The 21,952-nt window shown below is 53.8% G+C and overlaps 1 protein-coding gene across 2 annotated transcripts in view; it reads right to left on the reverse strand.

Moving 5' to 3' along the window:
* Kcnc1 (potassium voltage-gated channel subfamily C member 1) overlaps positions 1-21,108 on the reverse strand; it is a 41,672-nt gene extending 20,564 nt beyond the window's left edge. For both annotated transcript variants that reach the window (XM_057756134.1, XM_057756135.1), the window contains exon 1: positions 20,527-21,108. In XM_057756134.1, the coding sequence (XP_057612117.1) occupies positions 20,527-21,096 (570 nt within the window). In that variant the 5' untranslated portion in view covers positions 21,097-21,108. The remainder of the gene's footprint in view (positions 1-20,526) is intronic.
* Between the last annotated feature and the right edge of the window lie 844 nt (positions 21,109-21,952).

Genomic DNA, 21,952 nt, shown 5'->3' on the forward strand with positions numbered 1-21,952 from the left:
GCCAATGGTTGTCTGGTAGGCCCTGTTCTTCTGGTTTTTTGCACACATGGCCATATAAACCTCTGCAACCCAGTGAAGCATTTTCTTCAGAGGACCCTAAAAGTCAAGTTCTCAAGCAGTATGTCAGTTCCCACTCTGCCTCGTGGCCCCGTGCTTCCCTGAATCTCATCAGCTCCTTTATCCCACCAGATGGACTCCCGTGAACCCATCTGGACTTTAGCACAACTAAACTCTGTCAACCACAGGCAGGCAGAGTGACAGAGGCCCATGTTCCAAGACACCTGAGCCTCCAGGAAAGCACACTGAGGGGCAGACAGTAGCAATAACAGGTGGCCTTCTCTCATCTTCCCGGTAATATGTCAAACTCAGAAGTACACTAGTGTCCCACATAGACCCTTCCTCAGACGCCAGGACGAGCGTGTCTCCTACTCTGTGGACTCTTCTGCCTGCTGTCTGAGAGCCCTGAGTCAGTGGCTGTTCTTTCATGCTGGCTGCCTGGGAACTCAGCTAACCCTCTGCTGCTCTGATCTAGAGGTGTGTCTTACATACCTCAAGCCTTTTCCAGAGGAATAAGGTAAGTATGAACAAGTCCCCAGATCAGGAAGTGGGACCTCCAGAGGGGGCGCTCTGTGATCCCCACTGTTAGTGAGCCTGGAACAGACTCTGTCGGTGACCACCTGCCGTGAGTCACTGACAGAGCCACTCACTCAGCCTTTGGATGCCTCCAAGAGAAGGATTTATCTCTTGTCTAAATCCACCTCCACCCCTTCCTCTCCAACTCCACCCCCTGGAAGGGACAGATCACATCGCTTTGCCTCCTTACAACGCTGGCTACACCTGGAGGTGCTGGGACCCACCTGAGCAGGCTGCCTTCCCACCAGGCTTCCTTCACACTCCAGCTTTGGGCCTCCTCATGCTGTCTCAGGCCTGCTGGTGTTACACACCCACAGCGGATGGCTAGGAATGGCACACGCCACCCTCTAGATCCGCACAGCCACCCGAGTCCCAGCAGCGCGAAGCTCCATTGAACGTCATTGTCCTAACGGCATGCTCGTAGAGGGCAGGGGTATTCACGTCTCTCTAGGAACTTTCCCCCCCCATTTTGTAGAAAAAGAAAAGATTCAGTGTGCCCGAGACATGTGCAGCAGAGCCCTGTGCAGCTTGGCTGCGGCAGGCAGGGTTTGAAAACAAACCTGTGCCTCAGCACTCACTCTTTCTCCGCTGTTTCCACATCTATCCCAAATGCCCTTGAGGGAAGGCATTCGTCTTTCCGCCGTGGCGGCAATGGACACAGCCTTCTACCATTTACCATGCATCTTCCCAGTTTGATTCTCATGTGAGCAACACACACACACACACACACCAAACAAGCAAAACCCAAAACACTGGGTCATTAGCCTGTAGTTTCAATAGCGCCCACTCAGCAAATCAGAAAACTGAGGCTCTAAGCTCCATGGAAGAGGTAGAAAAGGGGTTTATCAGGAGTCCACTACATGGACTCTCTCCAGCATCCACTTCATGTCATATGGGATCCAGTCTCCGTGCACGTGCGTGTGTGCACGTTTGGGAAGGGAATTGAAGGTGACTCTAGAGGGCAGGCCTCTGAGGGACACTAGTTAGCGCGCCCATGCTGTAAATAGCTGTTGGACATTTGCAGGGTGGAGGGACACTGCCAATGGGGAATCAGATGCATCTCTGGCAGGTGAGCCGACGTTCATTACGCAGTCATGAAGTGAAAAATGCACCTGCATACGGTGACAAGGCCCCAGCGGGGAGTGGACGAGATATCCAATGGGCTTTAAAAAGCTTCCAATCGGAAGCATCGGTTCGCAACAGAGGCTGCAGGGATGGGCAAGACCAACTGAGGCAGAGAATGGGGGGCAGTTGTCCCTGGGGTTTGTGCACTACCAGCTGCTTCTGACCACTCAGTCCCTTCTGTTTAACTCCTGGGACCCCACTTCTCCAACCGGTCCTTCTCCATGCCCTGCTCCCAACCTCACAGTTGAAGGACACTTCTGAGAGCCATCCTGACTCCGCTTCTCCATCTCCCCTTCACTCCCCTTGGGCTGTTTCAGGTGTGACTTTAAGTCTGGCTCCCACCGGGAAAGCATCACTCAGCACACTCCCCACGGCTTCCCCGTGAATACAGGTCTCCTGTGCCCACCTCCCTGGCATCCCCAAGTGGTGTTCTAGTACCTCACTCAAGCTTAACCTGGCAGCTAAACTCCTGAGCACCCGCCACCCCCACAGGCTTCTCCATCCTTCCAGGACATTCTTCCCCAAAACCTGCAGCCATCCTCACATCCCTCTTTCTGTCATAGCTCACATTTAATCTAAATAATTCTGGTGGGTCTGCTCAGGCCCACCCCCACTCTGAGCCCTTCCCACCCAACTCCTGCAGCCCACCACCCCATTATCTTTCCCGTGGCTTATGGCCATGGTCTGCGGACTCATTTCCAGTTTCCAATATTTCTGGTGCAACAGCATCCAGATGAACTTTAAAGCATACATTCAATATTCAACTGTGTCATTTCCCTGTTGAGAAGGCAGCAAGAGCTCCCATTTCTCCTGTAGGAAACGCCTGCTCCATCTGAGCCTTCGTCCCCTTCCAGCCTTCATTACTACCCAGGTGCACTTCTTTCTCCCCTCGCACACCTGCGTCTTCAGACATGTTCCTCAGATGTGTTGGACACATGTCTGCCTTAGTCCCTCCACACCAGCTGTGCCCTCTGCCTAGAATGCCTTTTTCTCAGCATCTCCGTGGTCATTCCCTCGCCCACGGATGAGGTTAAAATCTGAACCAGCCTCCCCAGTGAGCTAATCTTCTCTTCTTCTTCTTCTTCTTCTTCTTCTTCTTCTTCTTCTTCTTCTTCTTCTTCTTCTTCTTCTTCTTCTTCTTCTTCTTCTTTTTCTTCTTCTTCTTCTTTTCTCTTCCCAGGGTATGCATGCCTCATCTTCTAGCACACTAACACAGCACCACTGAGCTGTGATTTACATACAATAACATCTATCCACATTCCGAGTCCAGTTGGAGAGGGGTTCGTGATTTACATGCTCTGGATTGGTCTTCACGAGGATGCACGGAAGGAGGCATGGTCTCAGAGGTAGCTGGCCTCACACATCTTGCTTGGCTCTGCCTCAAGGCTCAACCCAACTCTCCAATTAGTAGGAGAAAGAATGACCCTTTCCCAAACCAGTGAGCACTGATAGTCACAAGCCATTTTCCTATCTATGCCTCTGCATGTGTGTAGTCATGGGCACACACGCATGCTGACTTGATTCGTGTGCCTCAGTCCCCCATCTGCATCTCTCTGCAGGAGCTTCTCCCTGCAACCTTCTGAGAAGGTGAGCCAGTATTCTTGTCTACACATACAGTACACACAGTCACGGGCTCACGGGCACTGCCGTCTGTGTCCACACCCGCACACACAGTCACGGGCTCACGGGCACTGCCGTCTGTGTCCACACCCGCACACACAGTCACGGGCTCACGGGCACTGCCGTCTGTGTCCACACCCGCACACACAGTCATGGGCTCACGGGTGATGCCGTCCATCTGTGTCCACACCCGCACACACAGTCACGGGCTCACGGGTGATGCCGTCCGTCTGTGTTCACACCCGCACTTGCCATGATAGCACATCTGTCTCCAAACTGTCAAAAGGGTTGTTGCTCCTCACAAATCTGTGACTGAAGTGGCCACAAACACCATCCCTAACCTAACCGTTCTCTATGCCCCCATCATCACAGGCACACTCAGGCCCCACAGAGTCAGCAGGCTCCGGGACTGAGAGCAGACCCAGGTCTGTACTGGTGACTGGGGTGCCAGCTGAGGGTTCGCCTGTGCTCACTAGCAGTGAACACAACCCCTTTCATCTCCTTGACAGTAGGAGCAGTTGCTACACAGAGAGAGACCTCGATGTCCATCAGACATAAACATGACATGTATCACGCATGGAGGTAGACACCAGGTCACCGGGGTACCTTTCCAGGGAGAAGGGTGACCAGTTAAGGTGTTTGTGCTGTCGTTCAATGGCATCTGGCCCATTCATGAGACAGAACAGCAACAGAACGAGGAAGCCAAAGCCTGGATATGGTTGCTAGAGTGGGGACTTCGAAACCTGGGCACCAACATTGGAATCTGGGACGCACGGGGAGTTGATGAGACCATGTCTATTCCCAGCATCCTGAGATCACTCAAGGTGAGGAGAGACATGGGCTGTGTGACTCCCAGTGCCACCTACTCCCTCCCCACCCCACACCCAGGCCTGGCCCAGCCAGTCTGGGCTTTAAAAAGCACAAGGAAATGTCACTTTCCTTTTGAGGAGGTGTGATGGGAGGAGATGGCCTGGGCACTTTAACAGTCGGTTTATTCAAAGGTTGGGAACAGTGACAGGGGCTCCAAATCCTGTAGCTTGTTTTGTACCCAGGCTGGACCCGAGTCCCTTCCTCAGCAAATGCAAGCCCACCAGGTGTCAAGCCAAGGGCCCCAGCCCATCTGACATCTGTACCAGTTTCTGCCAGAGCCTGTGGAACTCCTGTGTCTGCCCAAGCTAGGTCCAGAGCTGACTCTGGTTTGGGGGTCCAGCATCCAGCTGCCTGCAGCTCAGGGGCTGCTTCTTGAACAAGCACCACCCACTCTAGCAGGCTGGCTCGTGGAGGCTGCCTGGGCTCCTGCCACAGACGGCTTACTGGCTTGAGATGGACAAATGTGGGTGGACACTCCTGGGAGGAGAAAGCTCCAAGGACATCTGGCCACCCTTGGATGTAACATCCAAACATTCAATCGTTCAGTCATAAAACAGTATATCGGCTGAGCACCCACTGCGCACCAGACATCCATCACGTTACAGAACCCTCCAGGATAACAGCTCTAGATAATGCTCCCAGCACAAGCTCATGCACACAGTAGGACTCACTAGTGGAGATGAAAACATCTACTGTCTACTGACGTTCCGAGCCACGCCCACCTCACATACCTTGTGTCTCATCTTTAGCCCTATGCTGACTCTAAGGGTCACACATAGTTGTGCTTCCCCCAGCCCCATGCGTGTGCTGTGTGTGAGTATACGTGTCCGTAAGTGCCATGGAGGTCACAGGACATCAGGCGTCTTGTTGGCTCTTTTACACTCCCTACTCCCTTGAGATGGGGTCTCTCACTGAAGCTGGAGCTATGCTGGGTTAAAGCTACTTGTGTGAGCACCCCAACTTTCCCGTGGGTGCCCAGGATTCAAAATCAGGTCCTCCTACTTGCACAACAACCGAGGCATCTCACTGGCCATCATGGTGCCTTCTCAATTTTTACAAAGGAAACTGAGGCTCAGAGAATCTGAATAAGTCAGCCAGGTCACAACTGGGCAGCAATGGTGCAGTCAGGGCTGGAAGCGCAGTTTTGTCTGGCTCAAGAACATTTGCTTTTGATCACACTCCTACTCCCTCAAACGACATTTACTGAATGAGTGAGTTGAATAGCAAACACTGTGTTGGTGCAAGTGTGTGTCCGTGTGTGCATGGCCACTGCTGTGCGTGAGTGTGGGAGCATGCGTGTGCAGCTGTCTGGTTGTCTGCATGTGGGTTTTTTTTTTTTTTTATGGAAAGGCTTTCCCTGTTGTCTTGGTCTTGTGTGTGCAGGAGCTATACTTAGCCACAGCCGTGACTGTAATGAGCAGTTAGCTGCACACCAGGCACTCACTGGGACCTGGTTTCCCAGGGAGATTGCTGGGCCAATGTGTGTGTGTGTGTGCAGGGGGGTGCAGCTTGGTGCTGGGGAATGCTAGAACAGAGCTGGGGGGTGGCTGGAACTCACATTACTGTGCTTTGTGCAAACTAACAGCCCTAGCTCCAGCTGGAAAAGCATGCTCCATACTGCAGCGCCAAAGGCTTATCCAGGTCCTGCCAAGCTCACTGACGGCCATTCATGCCCACAGTCCCTTTATTGCCCTTGCTAGGCAACTGGAATGGAGTCTTGGGTCATTGCTAGAGTCTGGGGATGGTAGCAAAAATGACAGGAAGATGGCAGAACTAGTCTAAGCAAGGCCTTCCTGGGCCTCAGGAAAACCTCATTGTCTGTGCCATGTCCCCCGCCAGCAAAGCTGCCCTGCACAGTGTGCTCACGCTGCCAACACCGCTCATCCAGGCTGGCGACCGGGAGAAATAGCCTCCCCTCAGCCCTTAACAGAATGCAATTATAGCATGCTCACGTGTCCTAGGGTCTAAACGCCAGACCCCACTCTCTATCTGCCTTCTAGTGGTTGTGGAGAAGGCAAGGCTGACAAGGCTTGTCCTGTCACACAGCTCTCCAGCTTGGCCACCATGGCTTTCTGTTCTCTACCAAGCCCTCTCCTTTAAGACCAGCCTCTGACCCTAGATCTTAACCCTCTCCTTCTGCCTGTGAGACCCCCTCTGCCTCAGGCAATCTCACTTTCTGCACCTTGTGCTCCTCTGCTCTGCCCTCAAGCCCTCAGTTCTCAAACCCATTTTCTAGGATGTTTTCATGTGATGGGAGTCAGCACACCCTCCTTAGCCTTGACAGTCAGAAACACAAGTCTACCCATTCAGACAGCAGGAAACCAGATGTCTTCCTCCTGCCTCTGCGCATGTGCAGGAGGCTGAGTACCCATCCCCATCCCATGCACACACACTGCTCCTCCTGCACACAGACACACACTCACAGGGGAATAGCCGCTCATCCTCCATCTCCACCATTCACCCATCCGTTTCTCCATCCCTTCACATCTCCGTATATCTGCTCACGTGTGAGTCCATCCACCTACCCACACACATACCCACCCACAACCCATCCACCTCATTCCCACCCAGCTGTGGGTCTATTTGTATGCCCCTCCTTCTATCCATTCATGTGCATACACTCACAATTCATCTTTTCATTCATTATTTCTTTCACCTGTCACTCATCTGTCTGTCCAACATGCCATTCTTGACCATAGGACCACCCATCCCCCAGCAAGAACGAACACCTACTGGCCCTCCTGCAGATTACCTTAACTTTCAAATAAGATCCCGAGTCTCATTCTACTAATTACCAACTAGGTGACCTCTGACAAATAAGTTAATATCTCTGGACCTTATATTATTTTCATTTTTCCTTCATCAATAAGGTGAGCATAATGTCAAATCCTTCTGCCTCAAAGACTATTTGGAAACACACGGTGTGAACAAAGATCTATTGATCTCCTGGTCTGTCCAGGCACTCCGTGGTCTTAGGGGTACTTTGTACCTTTGTGGGTTTCTGTTGAGTACAAGAAACCTATACCCCAGTAGAGCATTTGGAAGTGGAGCAAGGAAAAGTTCTCTGGAAGCAGCAAGGACAGAGCAGCCTGTTCTGGAAGGGAATCTTGGGAACTTCTCTACAAAGGAGGGGCAATCAAAACTTGCCGGCAAGGAAGCATCCAAATTGCAAAGGGAAGGAGGACACACTTGCCACAGGAAACAGAACTCAAGGGTGGGCTGGCAGGCAGGCAGGCGATAGAGGAGGCTGAGGAGCCTGCAGGTGGAGGGTGGGTGGGCTGCAAGAGCAGAGTGCACAGGATTTCAAGGGTTGTAGCCGTCAGGCTTCAGAGAGGGCTGAGGACACAGGAAGCCACCATGATTCCTAACTGCCACGCTTGCACTCAAATTCCCAGACTGCTAGAGAGAAAAGAATACATCTGCCTGGTGACAGCCAGGTCTCGAGAGACACAACTCCTGCCGCCCAGAAGGGAAGCCAGTGCATGGCATTTCTGACCTTTGTGTCACTAAATATATCATTGGTGATGGTGGTTCATGCCCGAGGCTGTGAGGCCAGCAGGCTTCCACATTCTGCATCTCTGCGCCTCAGCCAGGGCCTCGCTGTATACCAGGGAACCTAAGTCCAGGCCCAGCTGGTGCTGCCAGATCCTGCCCTCAGCAAGTACCGTTCCAGCTGCCAGGAACCAGGCCAGGGGCTCTGCTCCTCGGAGGCGCACCCTGCCAGGGATGCAAACTGCTATTCCCATTTTTCACTTAAAGAAACGGATTCTGTTAGATGTCATCTGCCCAGTTCCACACTGAGGCAGCGTAAATACCACAATGCAGTCCTGGCCATGACCAAAGGCCCTGACTCTTCCCCGCATCACTCCCTTGCCCTTGGCATGGTGGTCTCTCCATACATGGCCTAAGTAGGAACCATATTCTCTCCCTGAGTTCTTTCTGCCGCTGATTGTACTGGATTCTCTAACCCCACTATGTTCACCTTCCAGCTAAGGAAATGAAGGCCCAGAAATGCACCAAACATGTAGGCAACTAAGTCAGGGGTAGCTGGCGCCATGAGGAAGCACCCTGCAGAGAGCTCACCTCCAGTCCCTCCAGGGCTCAAGCTGGCTCCCTATGGCCCAGCGGGCAGCCATGTTCCTCACAGCTGCCCAGCGAGCTCCTGAGGTTGAACATACAAATTCATCTTTAATGAGTGAGACACTGGCCCTGGTGTGCAGCTGAGCTCTGAAGTATGTTTCCAAGCCTGACCTGGCAACAAGGCTCGAGAGTAGGCTCCTCTACCCTCTGAGCAGTCAGAAAAAGGTTTTCAGGGAATCTGCTGGCAGGCCTGCGACTCCACAGACGTGACTTCAGCAATACCAACTTCATTGTAGACATTAGATTTGTGTTCTAAGAACCACCAAGGCTAGTGACTTCAGAACACCCCCCAAAAACACCTTCCTGCAGAAACGGCGAGAATGATCTAATTTGCACCTGGGTTGGCTGAAAAGCTCTCTGTGTGGTAATTCACTGGAGCTTTCTGTTTCCTCCCACTGGTGAGCCAGGGTGGCTGAGGACAGCAGAGGTCACACACCTTCTCATCTGCAGCTCTAGGATGGACCACAGCCTCTGCCGCAGTCACTTTCACGGCGTACTCTGTAGTGGGAAACTCATGAGCAGCCATGGGGCCGGAAGCGACGCGACAGCAAGCTTTGTGTGGCAGAACCCCTCACCCACTTTCCACTGGCCTTACACCCAGCTCTGGAGCCAGGTCACCATCCCAGTCTGGTGGCAGCTGGGCATGGCTGGTTTTCAGAGAGAGAGCCACCCTGTGTGGGCAGCTGTGGCCATGGAGTTGGGAGGTCAGAGGAGATCACTGCAAGCACAGAGAGGGCTGAGCTCTCGAGCTGGAAGGCTTGGGGGGGGGGGACACCAAGCAGAACCCCAGCCTGTGAGGAGCACAGCCCTTTCTGGCCTACCATTGCCCCGGCTCTGGCTATGCCTTTGCTGTGCGTAGAGCCCCGAACATGCCTGCCGGCTGACAGACTTTGTACGTCTAACTTGCTCTGCTGCCCAGATGTCATGTGGCTCTCTCCGGCATTTCCTCCACCTCCACCTCCGCTAAAATGAGCAGCCCCGTGGCACTGGTTCCCCTTGGGCACACTGCACATCCGCTGTTCAGTTTCTCACACTGGCATGTAAGGTTCCAAGGGCACCTGGAGGTTTCTGACCGTTTTGTTCTTGGGTTGATACTCCTAGCACGGCCAGCAGTGCCTACCACTGCTGTTCCCACCGCCTCTCCGTATCTGCTGGGTAACTAAATGGCCAAATGAATACAGGGCACTAACAGTAGAGCCGAAAGGTTCTCTCTGCGCAGGTGAGGGAAAAAGGGAAGGTGTGGGATGCCATGGGCTGTGGATAAGGCAGGAACGGGGCTGGCAGCCACTGGGTGAGAGGTGGAAAGGGCATTTGAGGCCCTGTAGAGGCTAGGAAAGTTTCCCTTGTCTGCCATGATGTTGGCTGCAGTGGCCTCTGTCTGGGCACAGTGAAGCTGGCTCCTGAGGCCCCCTGAGTTCAGCTGTCCGGGGCTGCCCCTGCTAATATTAGCTTGTCCCCACCCAGCCTGGCGTCAACTTGGCGGGGTAACCCAGTCTGAGAATGAGCACTGTCCGTGTCCACTGACACAAACAGGGATGAGCAGCCCTCATCACTGGTCCCAAGATCTGGCAGCTCTTAGGTCCAAGGGACCCCTGCCACTGCCCCTCCCTGAGGCCTGAGTATTTCCTGATGCTTGGAGCTATGGGGTGTGGCCTCCTCCACTGCCAGGCCCACCACACTGGCATCCTTGTCTGCATCTCAGGACACTGAATCTGGCTCTCAGCCAGAGTCTGATGTCAGCTGCCTGCCTGCCCTCCCTCCCTGCCACCCAGCAGGTGCAAGTTGTCACCTCCCTCTAGAGGAGGAGGAAAAGCAACCAGGAGTGGTCCATTGCAATCGACAGGGAGACTGAAGTTCAAGGGGAATGTGACCTGCCTGTAATAATGGGGGTCTCAGGAAAATCCAGTTCTGTCTCCCTGCGTGACATCATGAAAGCCAGATCCCGGGAGACGGAGTCTGGAAACTGGGGTCCTATGGGCCAGGGTATGTAGGGTGATCCCACAAAGAGGGGATTTTTAGGGATTTGGAAATTCAAAGAAGAAAGCAGGTGGGATACATACAGGTGAAGGTTCGAGTCTTCTAGGGCCACTAGTTGGTGAGAAGATAATGAACCATAATAATTAAACACTGATTACATTCTGGGTTCTGGGCCGAGCGCTTAACACATTTAATCCTCCCAACTTCCCTATGAGTCAGGAGCTATTAATAGCCTTCTCTTGAGGCACAGACAGGTTAGGGAACTTGTCCAAGGTCACACAGCTGGTGAGTGGTGGGGCTGAGATTTGAACTCAGGTCTCCTCACTCAGGAGGCCTGCCCTAAGGAGAGAACTGAACTTTGAGTCCCATTGCCAGGGTCAAATAGCCAGGAAGTGATGATAGAGAGTTGTTCCACATTTATTTTCCTGAATATTTGACTGAGGCTCCAAGGAGAGGAATTCGATGTTAAAAAGCACTCTTTCTAGGCTTTCAAGGGAAGGGAGTCTGTTTTTGAAATTCAGGGTCTAATGTCCAGGGTCTAATTCAGGGTCTAATTTCCCACAAATGACAGAATAAAGAGGGCAGAGGGGGCAGGGAAAGTGCGGAGAAAGAGTCGGGGCTGGAGAGATGGCCCAGTAACTGAGAGCACTGGCTGCTCTTCCAAAGAACCCAGGTTCAATTTCCAGCCTCCACATGGCAGCTTACACCTGCCTGTAACTCCAGCTCCAGGACCCTACATCCTCACACAGGCATACATGCAGGCAAAACAGCGATACACATAAAAAACAATAAAAAATTAAGAGAGCATTGCAGAGGTTGGCTTAGGCTGGACCGTGCAGCTTAGGAGCTTTTCTGTGTCGGTCTTGGATCTCTGGTTGGGAATGCCCGGGCTGATGCAGTGGGAGATGGGAGTTTGGAGAGAGGGCCTGGAGGTGAACACCTTCATCTGTAGCCTAGAGTGTCTGCAGTGGCACAGGTAACCACACCCTGTTCTAGACATTATAGCAGTTCATCACCACACCTTGGCCTGTTCATCATGGCTTCATGGGAGAGGGAGGGATTCCCAGGAAAGGCAAGGAAGAAAGCGGTCCACTGAAGGGTGGACTCAAAGGCATGGCCCCTGTCCAATCTTGAACTCAGATCTTACCATTGCTTTCTTCATTCAATAATTTTGTTTTCAGATAAAGCTTTGCCATGTAGCCTAGGCTAGCCCCACCATAGCCCCTCTTGCCTCTGCTTCCTGTGTGCGGGGTTACAGGCATACACTGCTGCCCCTCCAGACCCAGATTCCTTGGCCTTAAACAAATATTTATTTAACACTCATCCTGTTCTGGGTACTGCTCTGGATTTAAGGGATGAGAAAATTGGCAAAAGAGGCTAAAATGACTGGTATCATGGAGCCTATGTGCTAGGAGAACAAGAAACAAGGCGAGTAAGGGGAACACAGGAAGTCAGATGCCCAAGAGAAGACCGTGGTACCAAAGAGGAGAGGACCTGGAGGGGAGCGAGAGGAAGACGAATGAGGGGGACCTGGGCAGGAGGACATAGGAAAGAAGGCTGGAGGGGTCACTCTTACAGACACGTACAGTCCCTGGAAAGAGTTAGGTTTCTCCTCTGGGAGCCCAGAATCCCGAGTGAGACAGAGCAAAGGACTGATGGTCTCCAGTAGCCTTGGTTAGGGCTTTGGGCAGAAGAGGGTGCCCAGGGCTGAGGTGAGGACAGCAGCTGCAGCAATAGTCTGCAAAGGTAGCTTCAGCTGGGGAAGTCAGGGGTGATGGGATATGGATGGACTCTGGGTGCGTCTGAACCATAGCACCTGAGAAAAGAAAACCAGAGGACACCCTCCAAAACTTTGTGCCTAAGTAGGGGTCTCACCCCCAGACTTCATCATCTTGCCACCAACTGGGCTGCAGAGAGGCTCAGAGTCACAGGACAGTGCTGCCAACCTACACATACTATCCAGCGGTCCGTGAATCCTGACGCTACCTTCTCGGCTCTGCCCCTCTGCCCCTCAGCGGCCCTCAGCCTCAGCACACACAAGTCATCAGGGATCCTGTCGGAAGACAGCTTCTAAGTAGGCTGTTGGGGCTGGGCTTCAGACTCCATTTCTAACAAGCCAACTGCCATCAGCTCATGTTGCCTTTGGTCAAAGGGCCATGCGTCGAACAGCAGCCACCCATGTAGTCCCCATGACAGGGACTCTCCCCTGTTACCGTTTAGTGCTACCCAGGAATGGACAGTTCTAGGAGTGGAAACTTTGTAGGACACAGCCCAGGAATCTGAACTTCTTGAAGCCCCCCAGGTGGTTCTCAAGGGTCAGCCTGGGCAGGAAGGTCCTCCAGCACCTATCCCTGAGCCTCCATGACAGCCAGCGGCAAGACCTTATCCCACACAGCATTCCTCTACTATGGCCCTTTCCCCAATATAGTGTGATACCAGAGGTCCCCTCTGAACGACTTCTTGCCACTCCCTGAGGTCTGAGAGCCAAGAAATAAGCCCACGGAAGAGAGCTGGTGCCCACGGAGCTGGAGAAGCACACCACGAAGCAGTGATCTGAGCCTGCCACAGAGCTGGTGACCTACCCCGCAGGAAAGTGACGAATGTGCTTTGAATGAATGAATGAATGAATGAGCACAGGGTGAATGTGCCAAGGGAAGAGAGGCTCTGAAGACCCTTCCCCTAGGCTCCTTCCCACTTGGAGCCAGGACCTGTGTCCAGAGACCTCACCTTTGTCCTCGTGTGTGGAAGGAGAGAGAGGAAGAACTCACTTGATTCTCATCTCCTTAGTGAAGATGAAGTCTAAGATTCTTAAACCTCCAGGATGCCATGGCTAGGAGATTCTTAGTGCTCACTGAGATCAGCCTTCCTGAGCGACAGATGGAGAAACAGCCCCAGGGCATTGGCCTTGCCCAGAGCAGTTCAGTAGCTTTAGTATCAGGCTATAAATCTTGTTCCAGTCTAGTTGTCCAATGCCTGCAACCCGGAGTTTGTGATCTCATCAGTCCATATCTGGTGGTCTGCACATCCCTAGCTCCAGGCCTTCAGAGGTTCCCCATAGTCTAAACTGTGTGAGCTGAGGGCCTCGGTACCCAGGGCCTTCAGTCCAAAGGAGGAGGTTGGTACAGGCAGACATGCAGGCCGAGAGCTGGGAACTGAGGAGGGTAGATGAGGCTCAGGAAAGAACAGAAAGCACAGCAAGTCGGATGGGGTGGGAGGAGAAGATGAGCAGATGCCCATAGGTGAAGACAAAAGACCGGGAGGCCGGAGGGAATCTGACCAAAGTGGAGTAGGAGACACAGTCCAGGACCGGAACAGGCCTCAAACTCAGATCTGAGGAGCAGCCAGCATTCTCTCCAGACAATGCTTCACACAAGCTAAGTTTCCATCTTCCCTCGTTCCTCTGCCATTTCCTGAGGGACCTAGCTTCTACCAACGGGGGCGGGAGATGGCTGGGCACTGTGGGAACACTTTCTTCTTTGAGAATACCAGAGAATTCCTTTAGCCCCGCCGGGACATGGCCCCCCTGCCACGATTCGGGACAGGGCTTGTCTAACAGGATCCATGGACAGGACTGGGAACCAGACAGAAGTACAGGTCTGGAGCAGGCAGCAGACCCCAGCATCTCTGCAGCAAGGACAGGAGGCAGACCCTGAATGCTCACTGCTCTGCTCACGAGCTAAGGAACCTTGAACGTGTGACCTCACCTTGCTGTGGCAAGGACACGGAAATAATAATGTAGTCCTGGCGAATGTTGTGAAGACTGGATGAGAATCTGCGAATCTGGCCCTTTAGATGGTGTGGCATGCGTAAGCACGTTGATAAATTGTGGCACCAAGAAAGGGAGATGATCTGCAAAATTTGACTTAGGAGATGTCAGAATTGGGTCTGGGAGGGCAAATAACTGTCTACTCTACCTCCATCTGGAGAGGAGATGGGGGGTTAAGAGGACAGACAGTACACCTGGATGGGTCTGCTGTTCTTTAAAACTGGAAGCCAAGAGCAGCAGTGAGCTTCTGTGACATACGTTGTGGTGACTTGTGCCTTCCTCTCACCAAGTCTGCGTCATCTACCCCGGATGAGAAAGGTGGCAGTGATTATTCCCTAGGCCCCTCCTGCTAGGCCCACCTGTGCAGTCCCTGTAAGATGTCACATTAGGAAAAGAACTTCATTGAACTGACGTGGTCTGATGCCCTCCACGGTACCTGCCATCACTCCCATCCCTTTCTCTCATCAGGTTTTCTTCATAGTCCATCACTCCCGGTGCTGTCTGGCAACACTGGCCTGGCTTCGGTGAGACTTCTGTCACAGCTGATCTAGCCTTATGTTTCTTGATGGTGATTTTCCATTCGCTGACTCCCCTACCCCCACCCTCACCCTGCCCCTCAGCTACAAACTCCCACGAGGGCAGTGCTTTCTTCGAAGATGAGCCCAATGTCTAGCCCCCTACTGCAAGGGTCCCATTGCAGGGGTCCCTGTACTTATGGTCCTCGTCCTGAACACAGGCTGCTCTCCTATAGACCTTTGCTTTAATCCATGACCTTGAAGAACCTTTTCTTTAACAGCGGTGGCTGGAGGTGTCCAGAGAGCAGCTATCCAGATGCCCCACATCCTATGCGCATGGAAAGTCCCTTCCAACCAACTAGTTTTCCTAAACAAAAACTGGCAGCCAGCTGCCCTGGAGTCTCTTGGGCTCCCCTTCGCCTCGGAGCCACCTTCACAAACAGGAGCTGAGACTGGGGTGGTGGCCAGGCTGACCCAGGAGTGGCAGCAGGGTGCGGCTTAAGGCCCTGACCTTTTGGTCCGGAGTAGAATACACTGGTCATGAGACTTCTCAGAATAGCCAGAGGCACTAAATTCAGCTGTCGTGGGAGGCTTGAGGTCCCTGGCTCAGTCAGGGGACCTGGAATGAGCCCCTACCAAACCCCTCCCCCACCTCTGAGACAAGTCTTGTCTTCCCTGGGAGACTTAGGCCAACGGTCCCCAAAGCTTCTAGTAGTGAATGTCGAACCTCCAGAACACTGAAGCTGCCCCAAGGGTGGTAAACTCCAAACCCTCTCCCAGGTGGGACTCCAAGGCCTGCTGACCTTGGAGTTAGAGGATGGGGTCCCAGACAACCTGCTCACCTGTGACCTTGAGATATCACTCCTCTCTGGGCCTCAACATCCTCTGTCACAATTGCTCCTACAATATTAAGTGTAGAGGAAGCTTAGAACCTGGAGGATATAACCCTGGATTGAGTAAGGCTTCTCACGAACACCCAACTACCGATCAGGTTGTTGCTCTGAAGGGAGGGACCCTGGGACAGAATCCTGATCCAGTCTATCAGGGCCAGGAAGGATGCTGCTAAGGAGCTTCTTTTTAGGTGGGTAAAGAGCAAAGATAGGGGAGTGAACTAGGAAGAAAGAGTCCTCCAGGGGGAATGGGCCACGATCTAGCAACTGTAAGCTACGAAGCCAGGTCAGACAATCATTCCGTGATTGGTGACTAAAGTCAGGCAAGAGCACATTGGAGAGTCAGGCTGGATCCAGGAGGCCCCAGAATGAACCTGGGACGCCTTGCAGGCTTTGGTAACCCGACCAGTTTTTTAGTTGAAAAGGCCTTTGCGTGTGCCAAACAGAAAAATGGACTAGAAGGACTGGGACTAGAATGGGAAAAATTGGTTGAGCCTGCTGAAGAGGTAGGCCTGAGGGAGCCATGGTGGTTGGAAGCACAGTGGTAGCCGTGATGAGAGAGAAAACGATGAAGTTAAGAGATGGTTGTGAGGTAAGACACAACAGAAACACCAACAGCATGTAAGCCTCAATAGCAGCCCAAATTTCCTGTTCCCTCTGGCCTGTGGTCACCCATGGTTACCTCAGAGACGCTCTATGCGAGCCTCTATGGTCAGTCGTCCCAGTAAGTCGGCTCATCAGTGATGCAGCTGAAGGACTCCAACTTACCAGATACCTAGTTTGTGGTTGTCTTTACCGAAAGGGCCTTGGGGCTTGGAGGCACAATAAAAAAAAATACAAGGACTCCTGGCAAAGCACAGTGACCGGCTGGGCCATACTGCCATGGACTTCCATTACATGCCACCATATCTCCTGGTATGCCCTGTCCTGGGCAGGAACGAGCTTCCTAAGAAGTCCCTGTTAATAGCTCCGTCTGCCTCATGTCACAGCCTGGGCTCACAGAGTTGTCTCGGAAGTGAGACCCAGGAAGGAAGAGAATTCTTTGTCTAGGCTCTTCACTGTAAGCGCTGGGTGACCTTCTCCCCAAAGAGCTAAGAAGAGTTAGGGCTACGCGCCCCAAAGACTAAGGGGCAGGGCCAAGAGGCCAAGAAAGACGGAGTCAGAGGAGAGATGAACAGCAGAGCACACTGAGGTGGGGCTTCCCCAGCGGTGCGATCATTGGTATCATCAGGCCAAGTGACCTGAGGGGATTGAAGCCACCACATGGACACACATACACATATCAGGAACATTCCCAGGCCCGAAGTATCTAGGCCTTGATATGACACTGAACAATGCTTCTGCGGACATGTAAATTACAGACAAAGACCTAGGGACCCTGACCTCAGCTGACACTCAGGAGGTGAGGAGTGCAGTCCTAGACACCTGTTCCCACACCTCTGTAACTTTCCACACAAGAACTGCACACACTTACTCTGCCTGCCAACATCAGCTCGCCCCTCAGGGCCCGTCCAGTGTGACCTCAGGAGGCAGCTTATCCCAGGACGCCTCATCCCCGCATCCGCAAAGTTACATCACCACTCATACCTTCTGTGTGTGTGAGGCTACAACACCCCCGAATCCAGAACACAAGTGGGGCTCAACTTGCCCCAGCTCTCCTCACTTCCAGCCCCCACTCTGAAGGACAGGGGACTAGCTGTTCTGGCCAGCACTGCTGCCCCTTACAGCTGCAATAGGATGTCATTTTCCAACCAAGGAGCTCCTGTCTTCCACAGCCAACATCCTGATAGCTCCTTGGGGGAAGTGACCTCGCTGCTGGTCCACACATCTATACCTGGCCTGACTGGGACACACATCTTCTGAGGCATGGAATGCAAGGAATCCTTAGCCAGACAGCCCAGGAGTCCCAGGAACCTACGAATATCCCCTTCTTCCAGGCACAGCCAGGCCACACAATCTCTCTCATACAAGCTCTAACAGCAACAATGACATGCATCAAAAATCCCTCTCGTACAAAACACACATTGTCACACATGGGGCCTCGTGGTCTCTTTATACATAGCCGCACACACTCTGTCACACAGAATATACACACATAGGCTCACACGTAGATACAGCTTCACATGTACACTTGCACACCTGCCCACACGTCCCTCAGAGATCCACTGGCCTGGGCTCTCACACGTAGCATTTCTCTTACACATGCATCTTCTTTTTGTCTTATTACACAGTCCTCTCTCACAGGTCTCTCTACACACACACACACACACACACACACACACACCCTCTACCGACATGCATACAAAATCACATCCAGTTATCCAGTTTGACACAAGGATCTCTCTTCCACTCATAGTGTCAACACACACACACACAAACACACACACACTTGAACACTCAGAGTCACACTCAGCTAACATTTTTATTCTTGCACACGAGGAGTCTCTCACACACAGGCTTTTCTAGTTTTTATTTCACACACACAGACTATATCACACATGAGATTTCAGGTCTAGAATCTAGAGGAAAAAATGAATGCTAAACCCAGACCCACCAATCTGAGAAGCCTTTTCCAGGCTGGGGGGGAGGAGTAAACAGAGGAAACAGCGGGGCAGCATCAGAGCGAAGATGGAAGAGGGGGAGGAGGCAGGCAGCGGGCTGGTCTCTGCGCGGGGCTGCAGAGAGGCAGCGCAATGCAGTTAGGCTGGCCAGGCAGGCGGGCAGCAGGAGCCTGGTTCTAATCCCTTTAGGTCTCCTTCCCTCTATGGGTCTCAGTGTCCTCATGGGGTACCCATACAGGTGAAAAAGGACTACAGTCTCTCCGTGAGGCTACCAGAGAAAGTCTCACTGCTATTCAGGGGGGCACCTAGTAACAGTCACCTGTACCCCAATACCCCACCTGTCCCTGCCAACTCTCCAGGTTGTCCCTGCATCTGCTCTTCAGCGGACACTCATGTGAGAGTTTCTTGGCTTAGCCTTGTGGTCTTACACTGACCTCAAGCTGTCCTTAGGCGTTCTGTTTGTCTCCAGTGAGCGAAGGCCACCCCACAGCCTAGGAATGAGCAGTGGGTGGGAAGAGCAAGTGTGGCGGGTGGAATACACCCTACCGACCCTCACCTGCCCTGAAACATGGGTACACTGACCAGCAGAGTCCAAGGTGGCAGGCTGGAGGGGCCCAGCCCTCTGCCAGTACCCTAGAGAAGTTGGGCCTGCTTGGCCTTACCTTCCAGGGGTCAAGGTCAAATGTAAGTGTAAGGGTTGCTCTAACTCAGGCCTTGACCTAGCCTGGCAGGCAGGGCATCTCTCTCCCAGCCTATACTGGTTCATTCTCTCAGTCCCACGTTCCATCCCTTCCTCACAGCTCAGCATAGCCTCGAGTTACATAATCCTCTAGCCATAGTGGTCTCTGTCATCAAGGAGAGGAGGAAAGAAGACAGGCCTCCTCTCCAGGGTCCCAGGCCACCCTGGACAAAAGCGGAGCCAATGGCCAGCTCAGGGGAGAATAGAGTCCAGGAGACTTTGATTCAAGTTTTACTTGGCCCCCTACTTTCAGGTTGACCTTGGCCAAATTCCTCAGTGGCGACGTGGGAGGCCAAGTGCTCTCTCTCCATCCCTACCCAGCACCTGGTCTAGAATTCAAGGCAGAGTTTTTGAACAGCTGTCCCCACCCCACGTGTCTTTCTGTTTTCTCTCAGCATCAGGTCTGTCAGGTGTCTGCCTATTCAGCCCTTCTCGCTCTTGGGCACCTGAGACCCCTCCCCCAACTCTTATTTGTCTGCTGGCCCCTGTGGATTCTAACCCCTCCTCATGCCCCCTACCCCAGCTCTGGCTCAGCCTCCAGGCCAGCAAAAGAGAAGGGACCTGTAGCAGGAAAAGGCAGCTGGGCAGAAGCAGAGTTTTGCCTGGGAGGGGCGGAGGTGCCTTACAGCTGGGGGAGGGGCTGCTTCAAATTCCCACCTCTACACATCCTTCTCATTGCTACTCGGGAGAACAGAGTTCTGAAAGACCCAGAGTTTGTCTTCCGGGGTAGGTGTCTCTGTGGAGTCTCTTTTGGGGAGATGGTCCATCAAATGGTCCCTACAGTTCACCATTCTCCCCATTTTACACAGGAAACTAATCTGTGGAGGCCAAATCTGAAGGGCCAAGGTCAGCAACAGGGTATCTTTTCTCTCTAGTAACAATTTGCTGTTTCTAAAGGGGTGTGGCTGAGGAAGACACGCCCACTTCACACACTTCCTCTGGGTACAATTCCCCTTCAGGTTTTCCTTTCTGCTAGCCTCTTCCCAGGGGCCAGAGGAAGCAGGAGGTTATGGCCTTCTTAAGCTCTTGCCCCAGGCTCTTCCCAGACCCAGGAGGGCAGGTGTCAGCACGATTGCCATTCTCTGTTCCCCACCCCCAGCCCAGACCCACACCAATCATCAAGCTATTAATTAGCTACGGGCATTCCCAAGACCACCTCCTCAGATGGCTTAAGGAAGGTCCCTGGGGGGGGGGGGGCTGCCTGCCTCTATTTTCCCAGCTGGCTAAGACACCTTTCTACTCCAGAGGCTCCCTGTCCTGGGAAGAAGGAAGGAGTTCCCCACTTCCCCCAAACCAAAGGGCAATTCACACGTTCACAGTGTGCATCTGCTAAAGGCACGGAAGGACAGTAATGTGTCATGTACGTTCAAACACACACATATGCTCGCTTGTTCCCACATACTTTACCCATCCAAACACACACCAGGATACTTACATAAATATGCATGCACAATCTACTCAAGCAGACACACAAAAACCCATTCATATGCTCTCATACAACCAGCAATACAGACTCATGTATACAAACCCAGTCACCATGGCAAAATCACCCCTTCTCTCTTACACACATACACACCAGCTTCAGTTCAGAACTCTCTGGGCACTCACTGTCCATTGCACACTGCCCGCGGGAAGCGGCAAAGGCTGCCTTTCCGGGTCAGGTCCTTCTGATGGATAAGCTGTCACTTACCCGCGCATAGCGGGATGAGTAGGGGTCCTCGAACAGCGCCCAGATGCGCGGTTGCCAGCGGCGCCAGAAGCCGCCAGGCCGGCCATCTGGGGAGTCACTGAGCGCCAGTCTCTTGGTCATCTCCAGCTCGTCCTCGCCGTCGCCAGAATCGCCGGGGCCGTCGGCATCCGCGTCGTCGGCACTGTTGTCCAGGGGCGCGCCGCCAAAACTGTCCAGTGCCTCCTCGGCGTCGCGGTGCTGGCGGTACGTCATCCAGCAGCAGGGCTCCACGTCCGTCTCGTCGATGCCCCAGAAGGCCAGTTCCTCCTCGTAGAGCGGCCCGCACACGTCGGCCGGGCAGTGTAGCTTGCCGGTGCGGTAATAGTTCAGGATGTGAGCGAAGACGCCCGGGTGGCGGTCGAAAAAGAATTCGTCGGCGCGCGGGTCATAGTCGAAGTGGCTGTGGGCGTCTGGCTCCGCCAGCCAGGCAAGCCGCGTGCCGGGCAGCGTGCGCAGCGTCGAGCGGTACGTCTGGTGGCGCGTGCCGCCCACGTTGATCACGATGCGCTCGCTCTCGTCCCCTTGGCCCATCGCGGCGCCCCCTTAGGCATGGCGCGGCCCAGCGACACCCATGGGAGCTGCCGCCAGGGGGAGTTGGCGACGGGGAGGGGGGCGCAGGGCCTCTTCCCCCCTCCCCCCAGCCGTCGGGGGGCACAGAGGACCGCGACTCTGGCCTCCCACCCCAACGAGCGACTCAAGCTCTCTCGAGGGGAGCTGGCAGTCAGGTAACGGTCCAGGGGTGTGTGCGTGGGTTCCCAAGGGTCTCTAAGGCACCTAATGTGAGAGGGAGCTGGCCTGGCTGTGGAGGAGGCAGAGGAGGAGAGGAAAGAGGGAAAGAAGAGGGGGGAGGAAGGATGTGGGGCGGCGCTCAGCGGCGAGCCCCGGGAGGAAGCGAGAAAGGGTGGGGGGGCCGGGCTCCCGGTACCATCTCAGCGGGAAAATGGTGAAACCAACACAAAGCTTTTTAGGGGAAGGTCAGCTGCTCCGTTCCGGGGGCCGGACCAATAGACCAGCCCCAGCACGGGAAATAAGAGGAGGAGGGGGGCGGGAAATCCGCGCTCGGCTCTGCGGTGGTCGCCGCAGCGCGCTCTCAGGGCGGTGGGGACGGATGCAGGCTGCTCTCCTCCCTGTGTGGCCGGTCCCCTTCGGCTCTTCTTGCCTGGCTGCTTGCTTATTCCCCTCGGTGGCGGGTGAAGCTGCCCGCCCGCCCTCCTCGATCCTTCTCCCCGCCTCCCGGAGGAGATGGCGGGTCCCTTGGGCTGGGGCACCTGGGTGCTGCCCCGCGGGGCGGTCGCTGAGCGCTGCGCCTGGTGCGCTCTGGCTGGGTCAGGGGTTCCGCTGGGCTGCGCTCGGACTCGGGTTTCCGCGGCGGTGCTGAAGGGACAGC

The sequence above is a fragment of the Chionomys nivalis genome, chromosome 23, assembly GCF_950005125.1.
Source record: "Chionomys nivalis chromosome 23, mChiNiv1.1, whole genome shotgun sequence".
Classification (NCBI taxonomy): Eukaryota; Metazoa; Chordata; class Mammalia; order Rodentia; family Cricetidae; genus Chionomys; species Chionomys nivalis.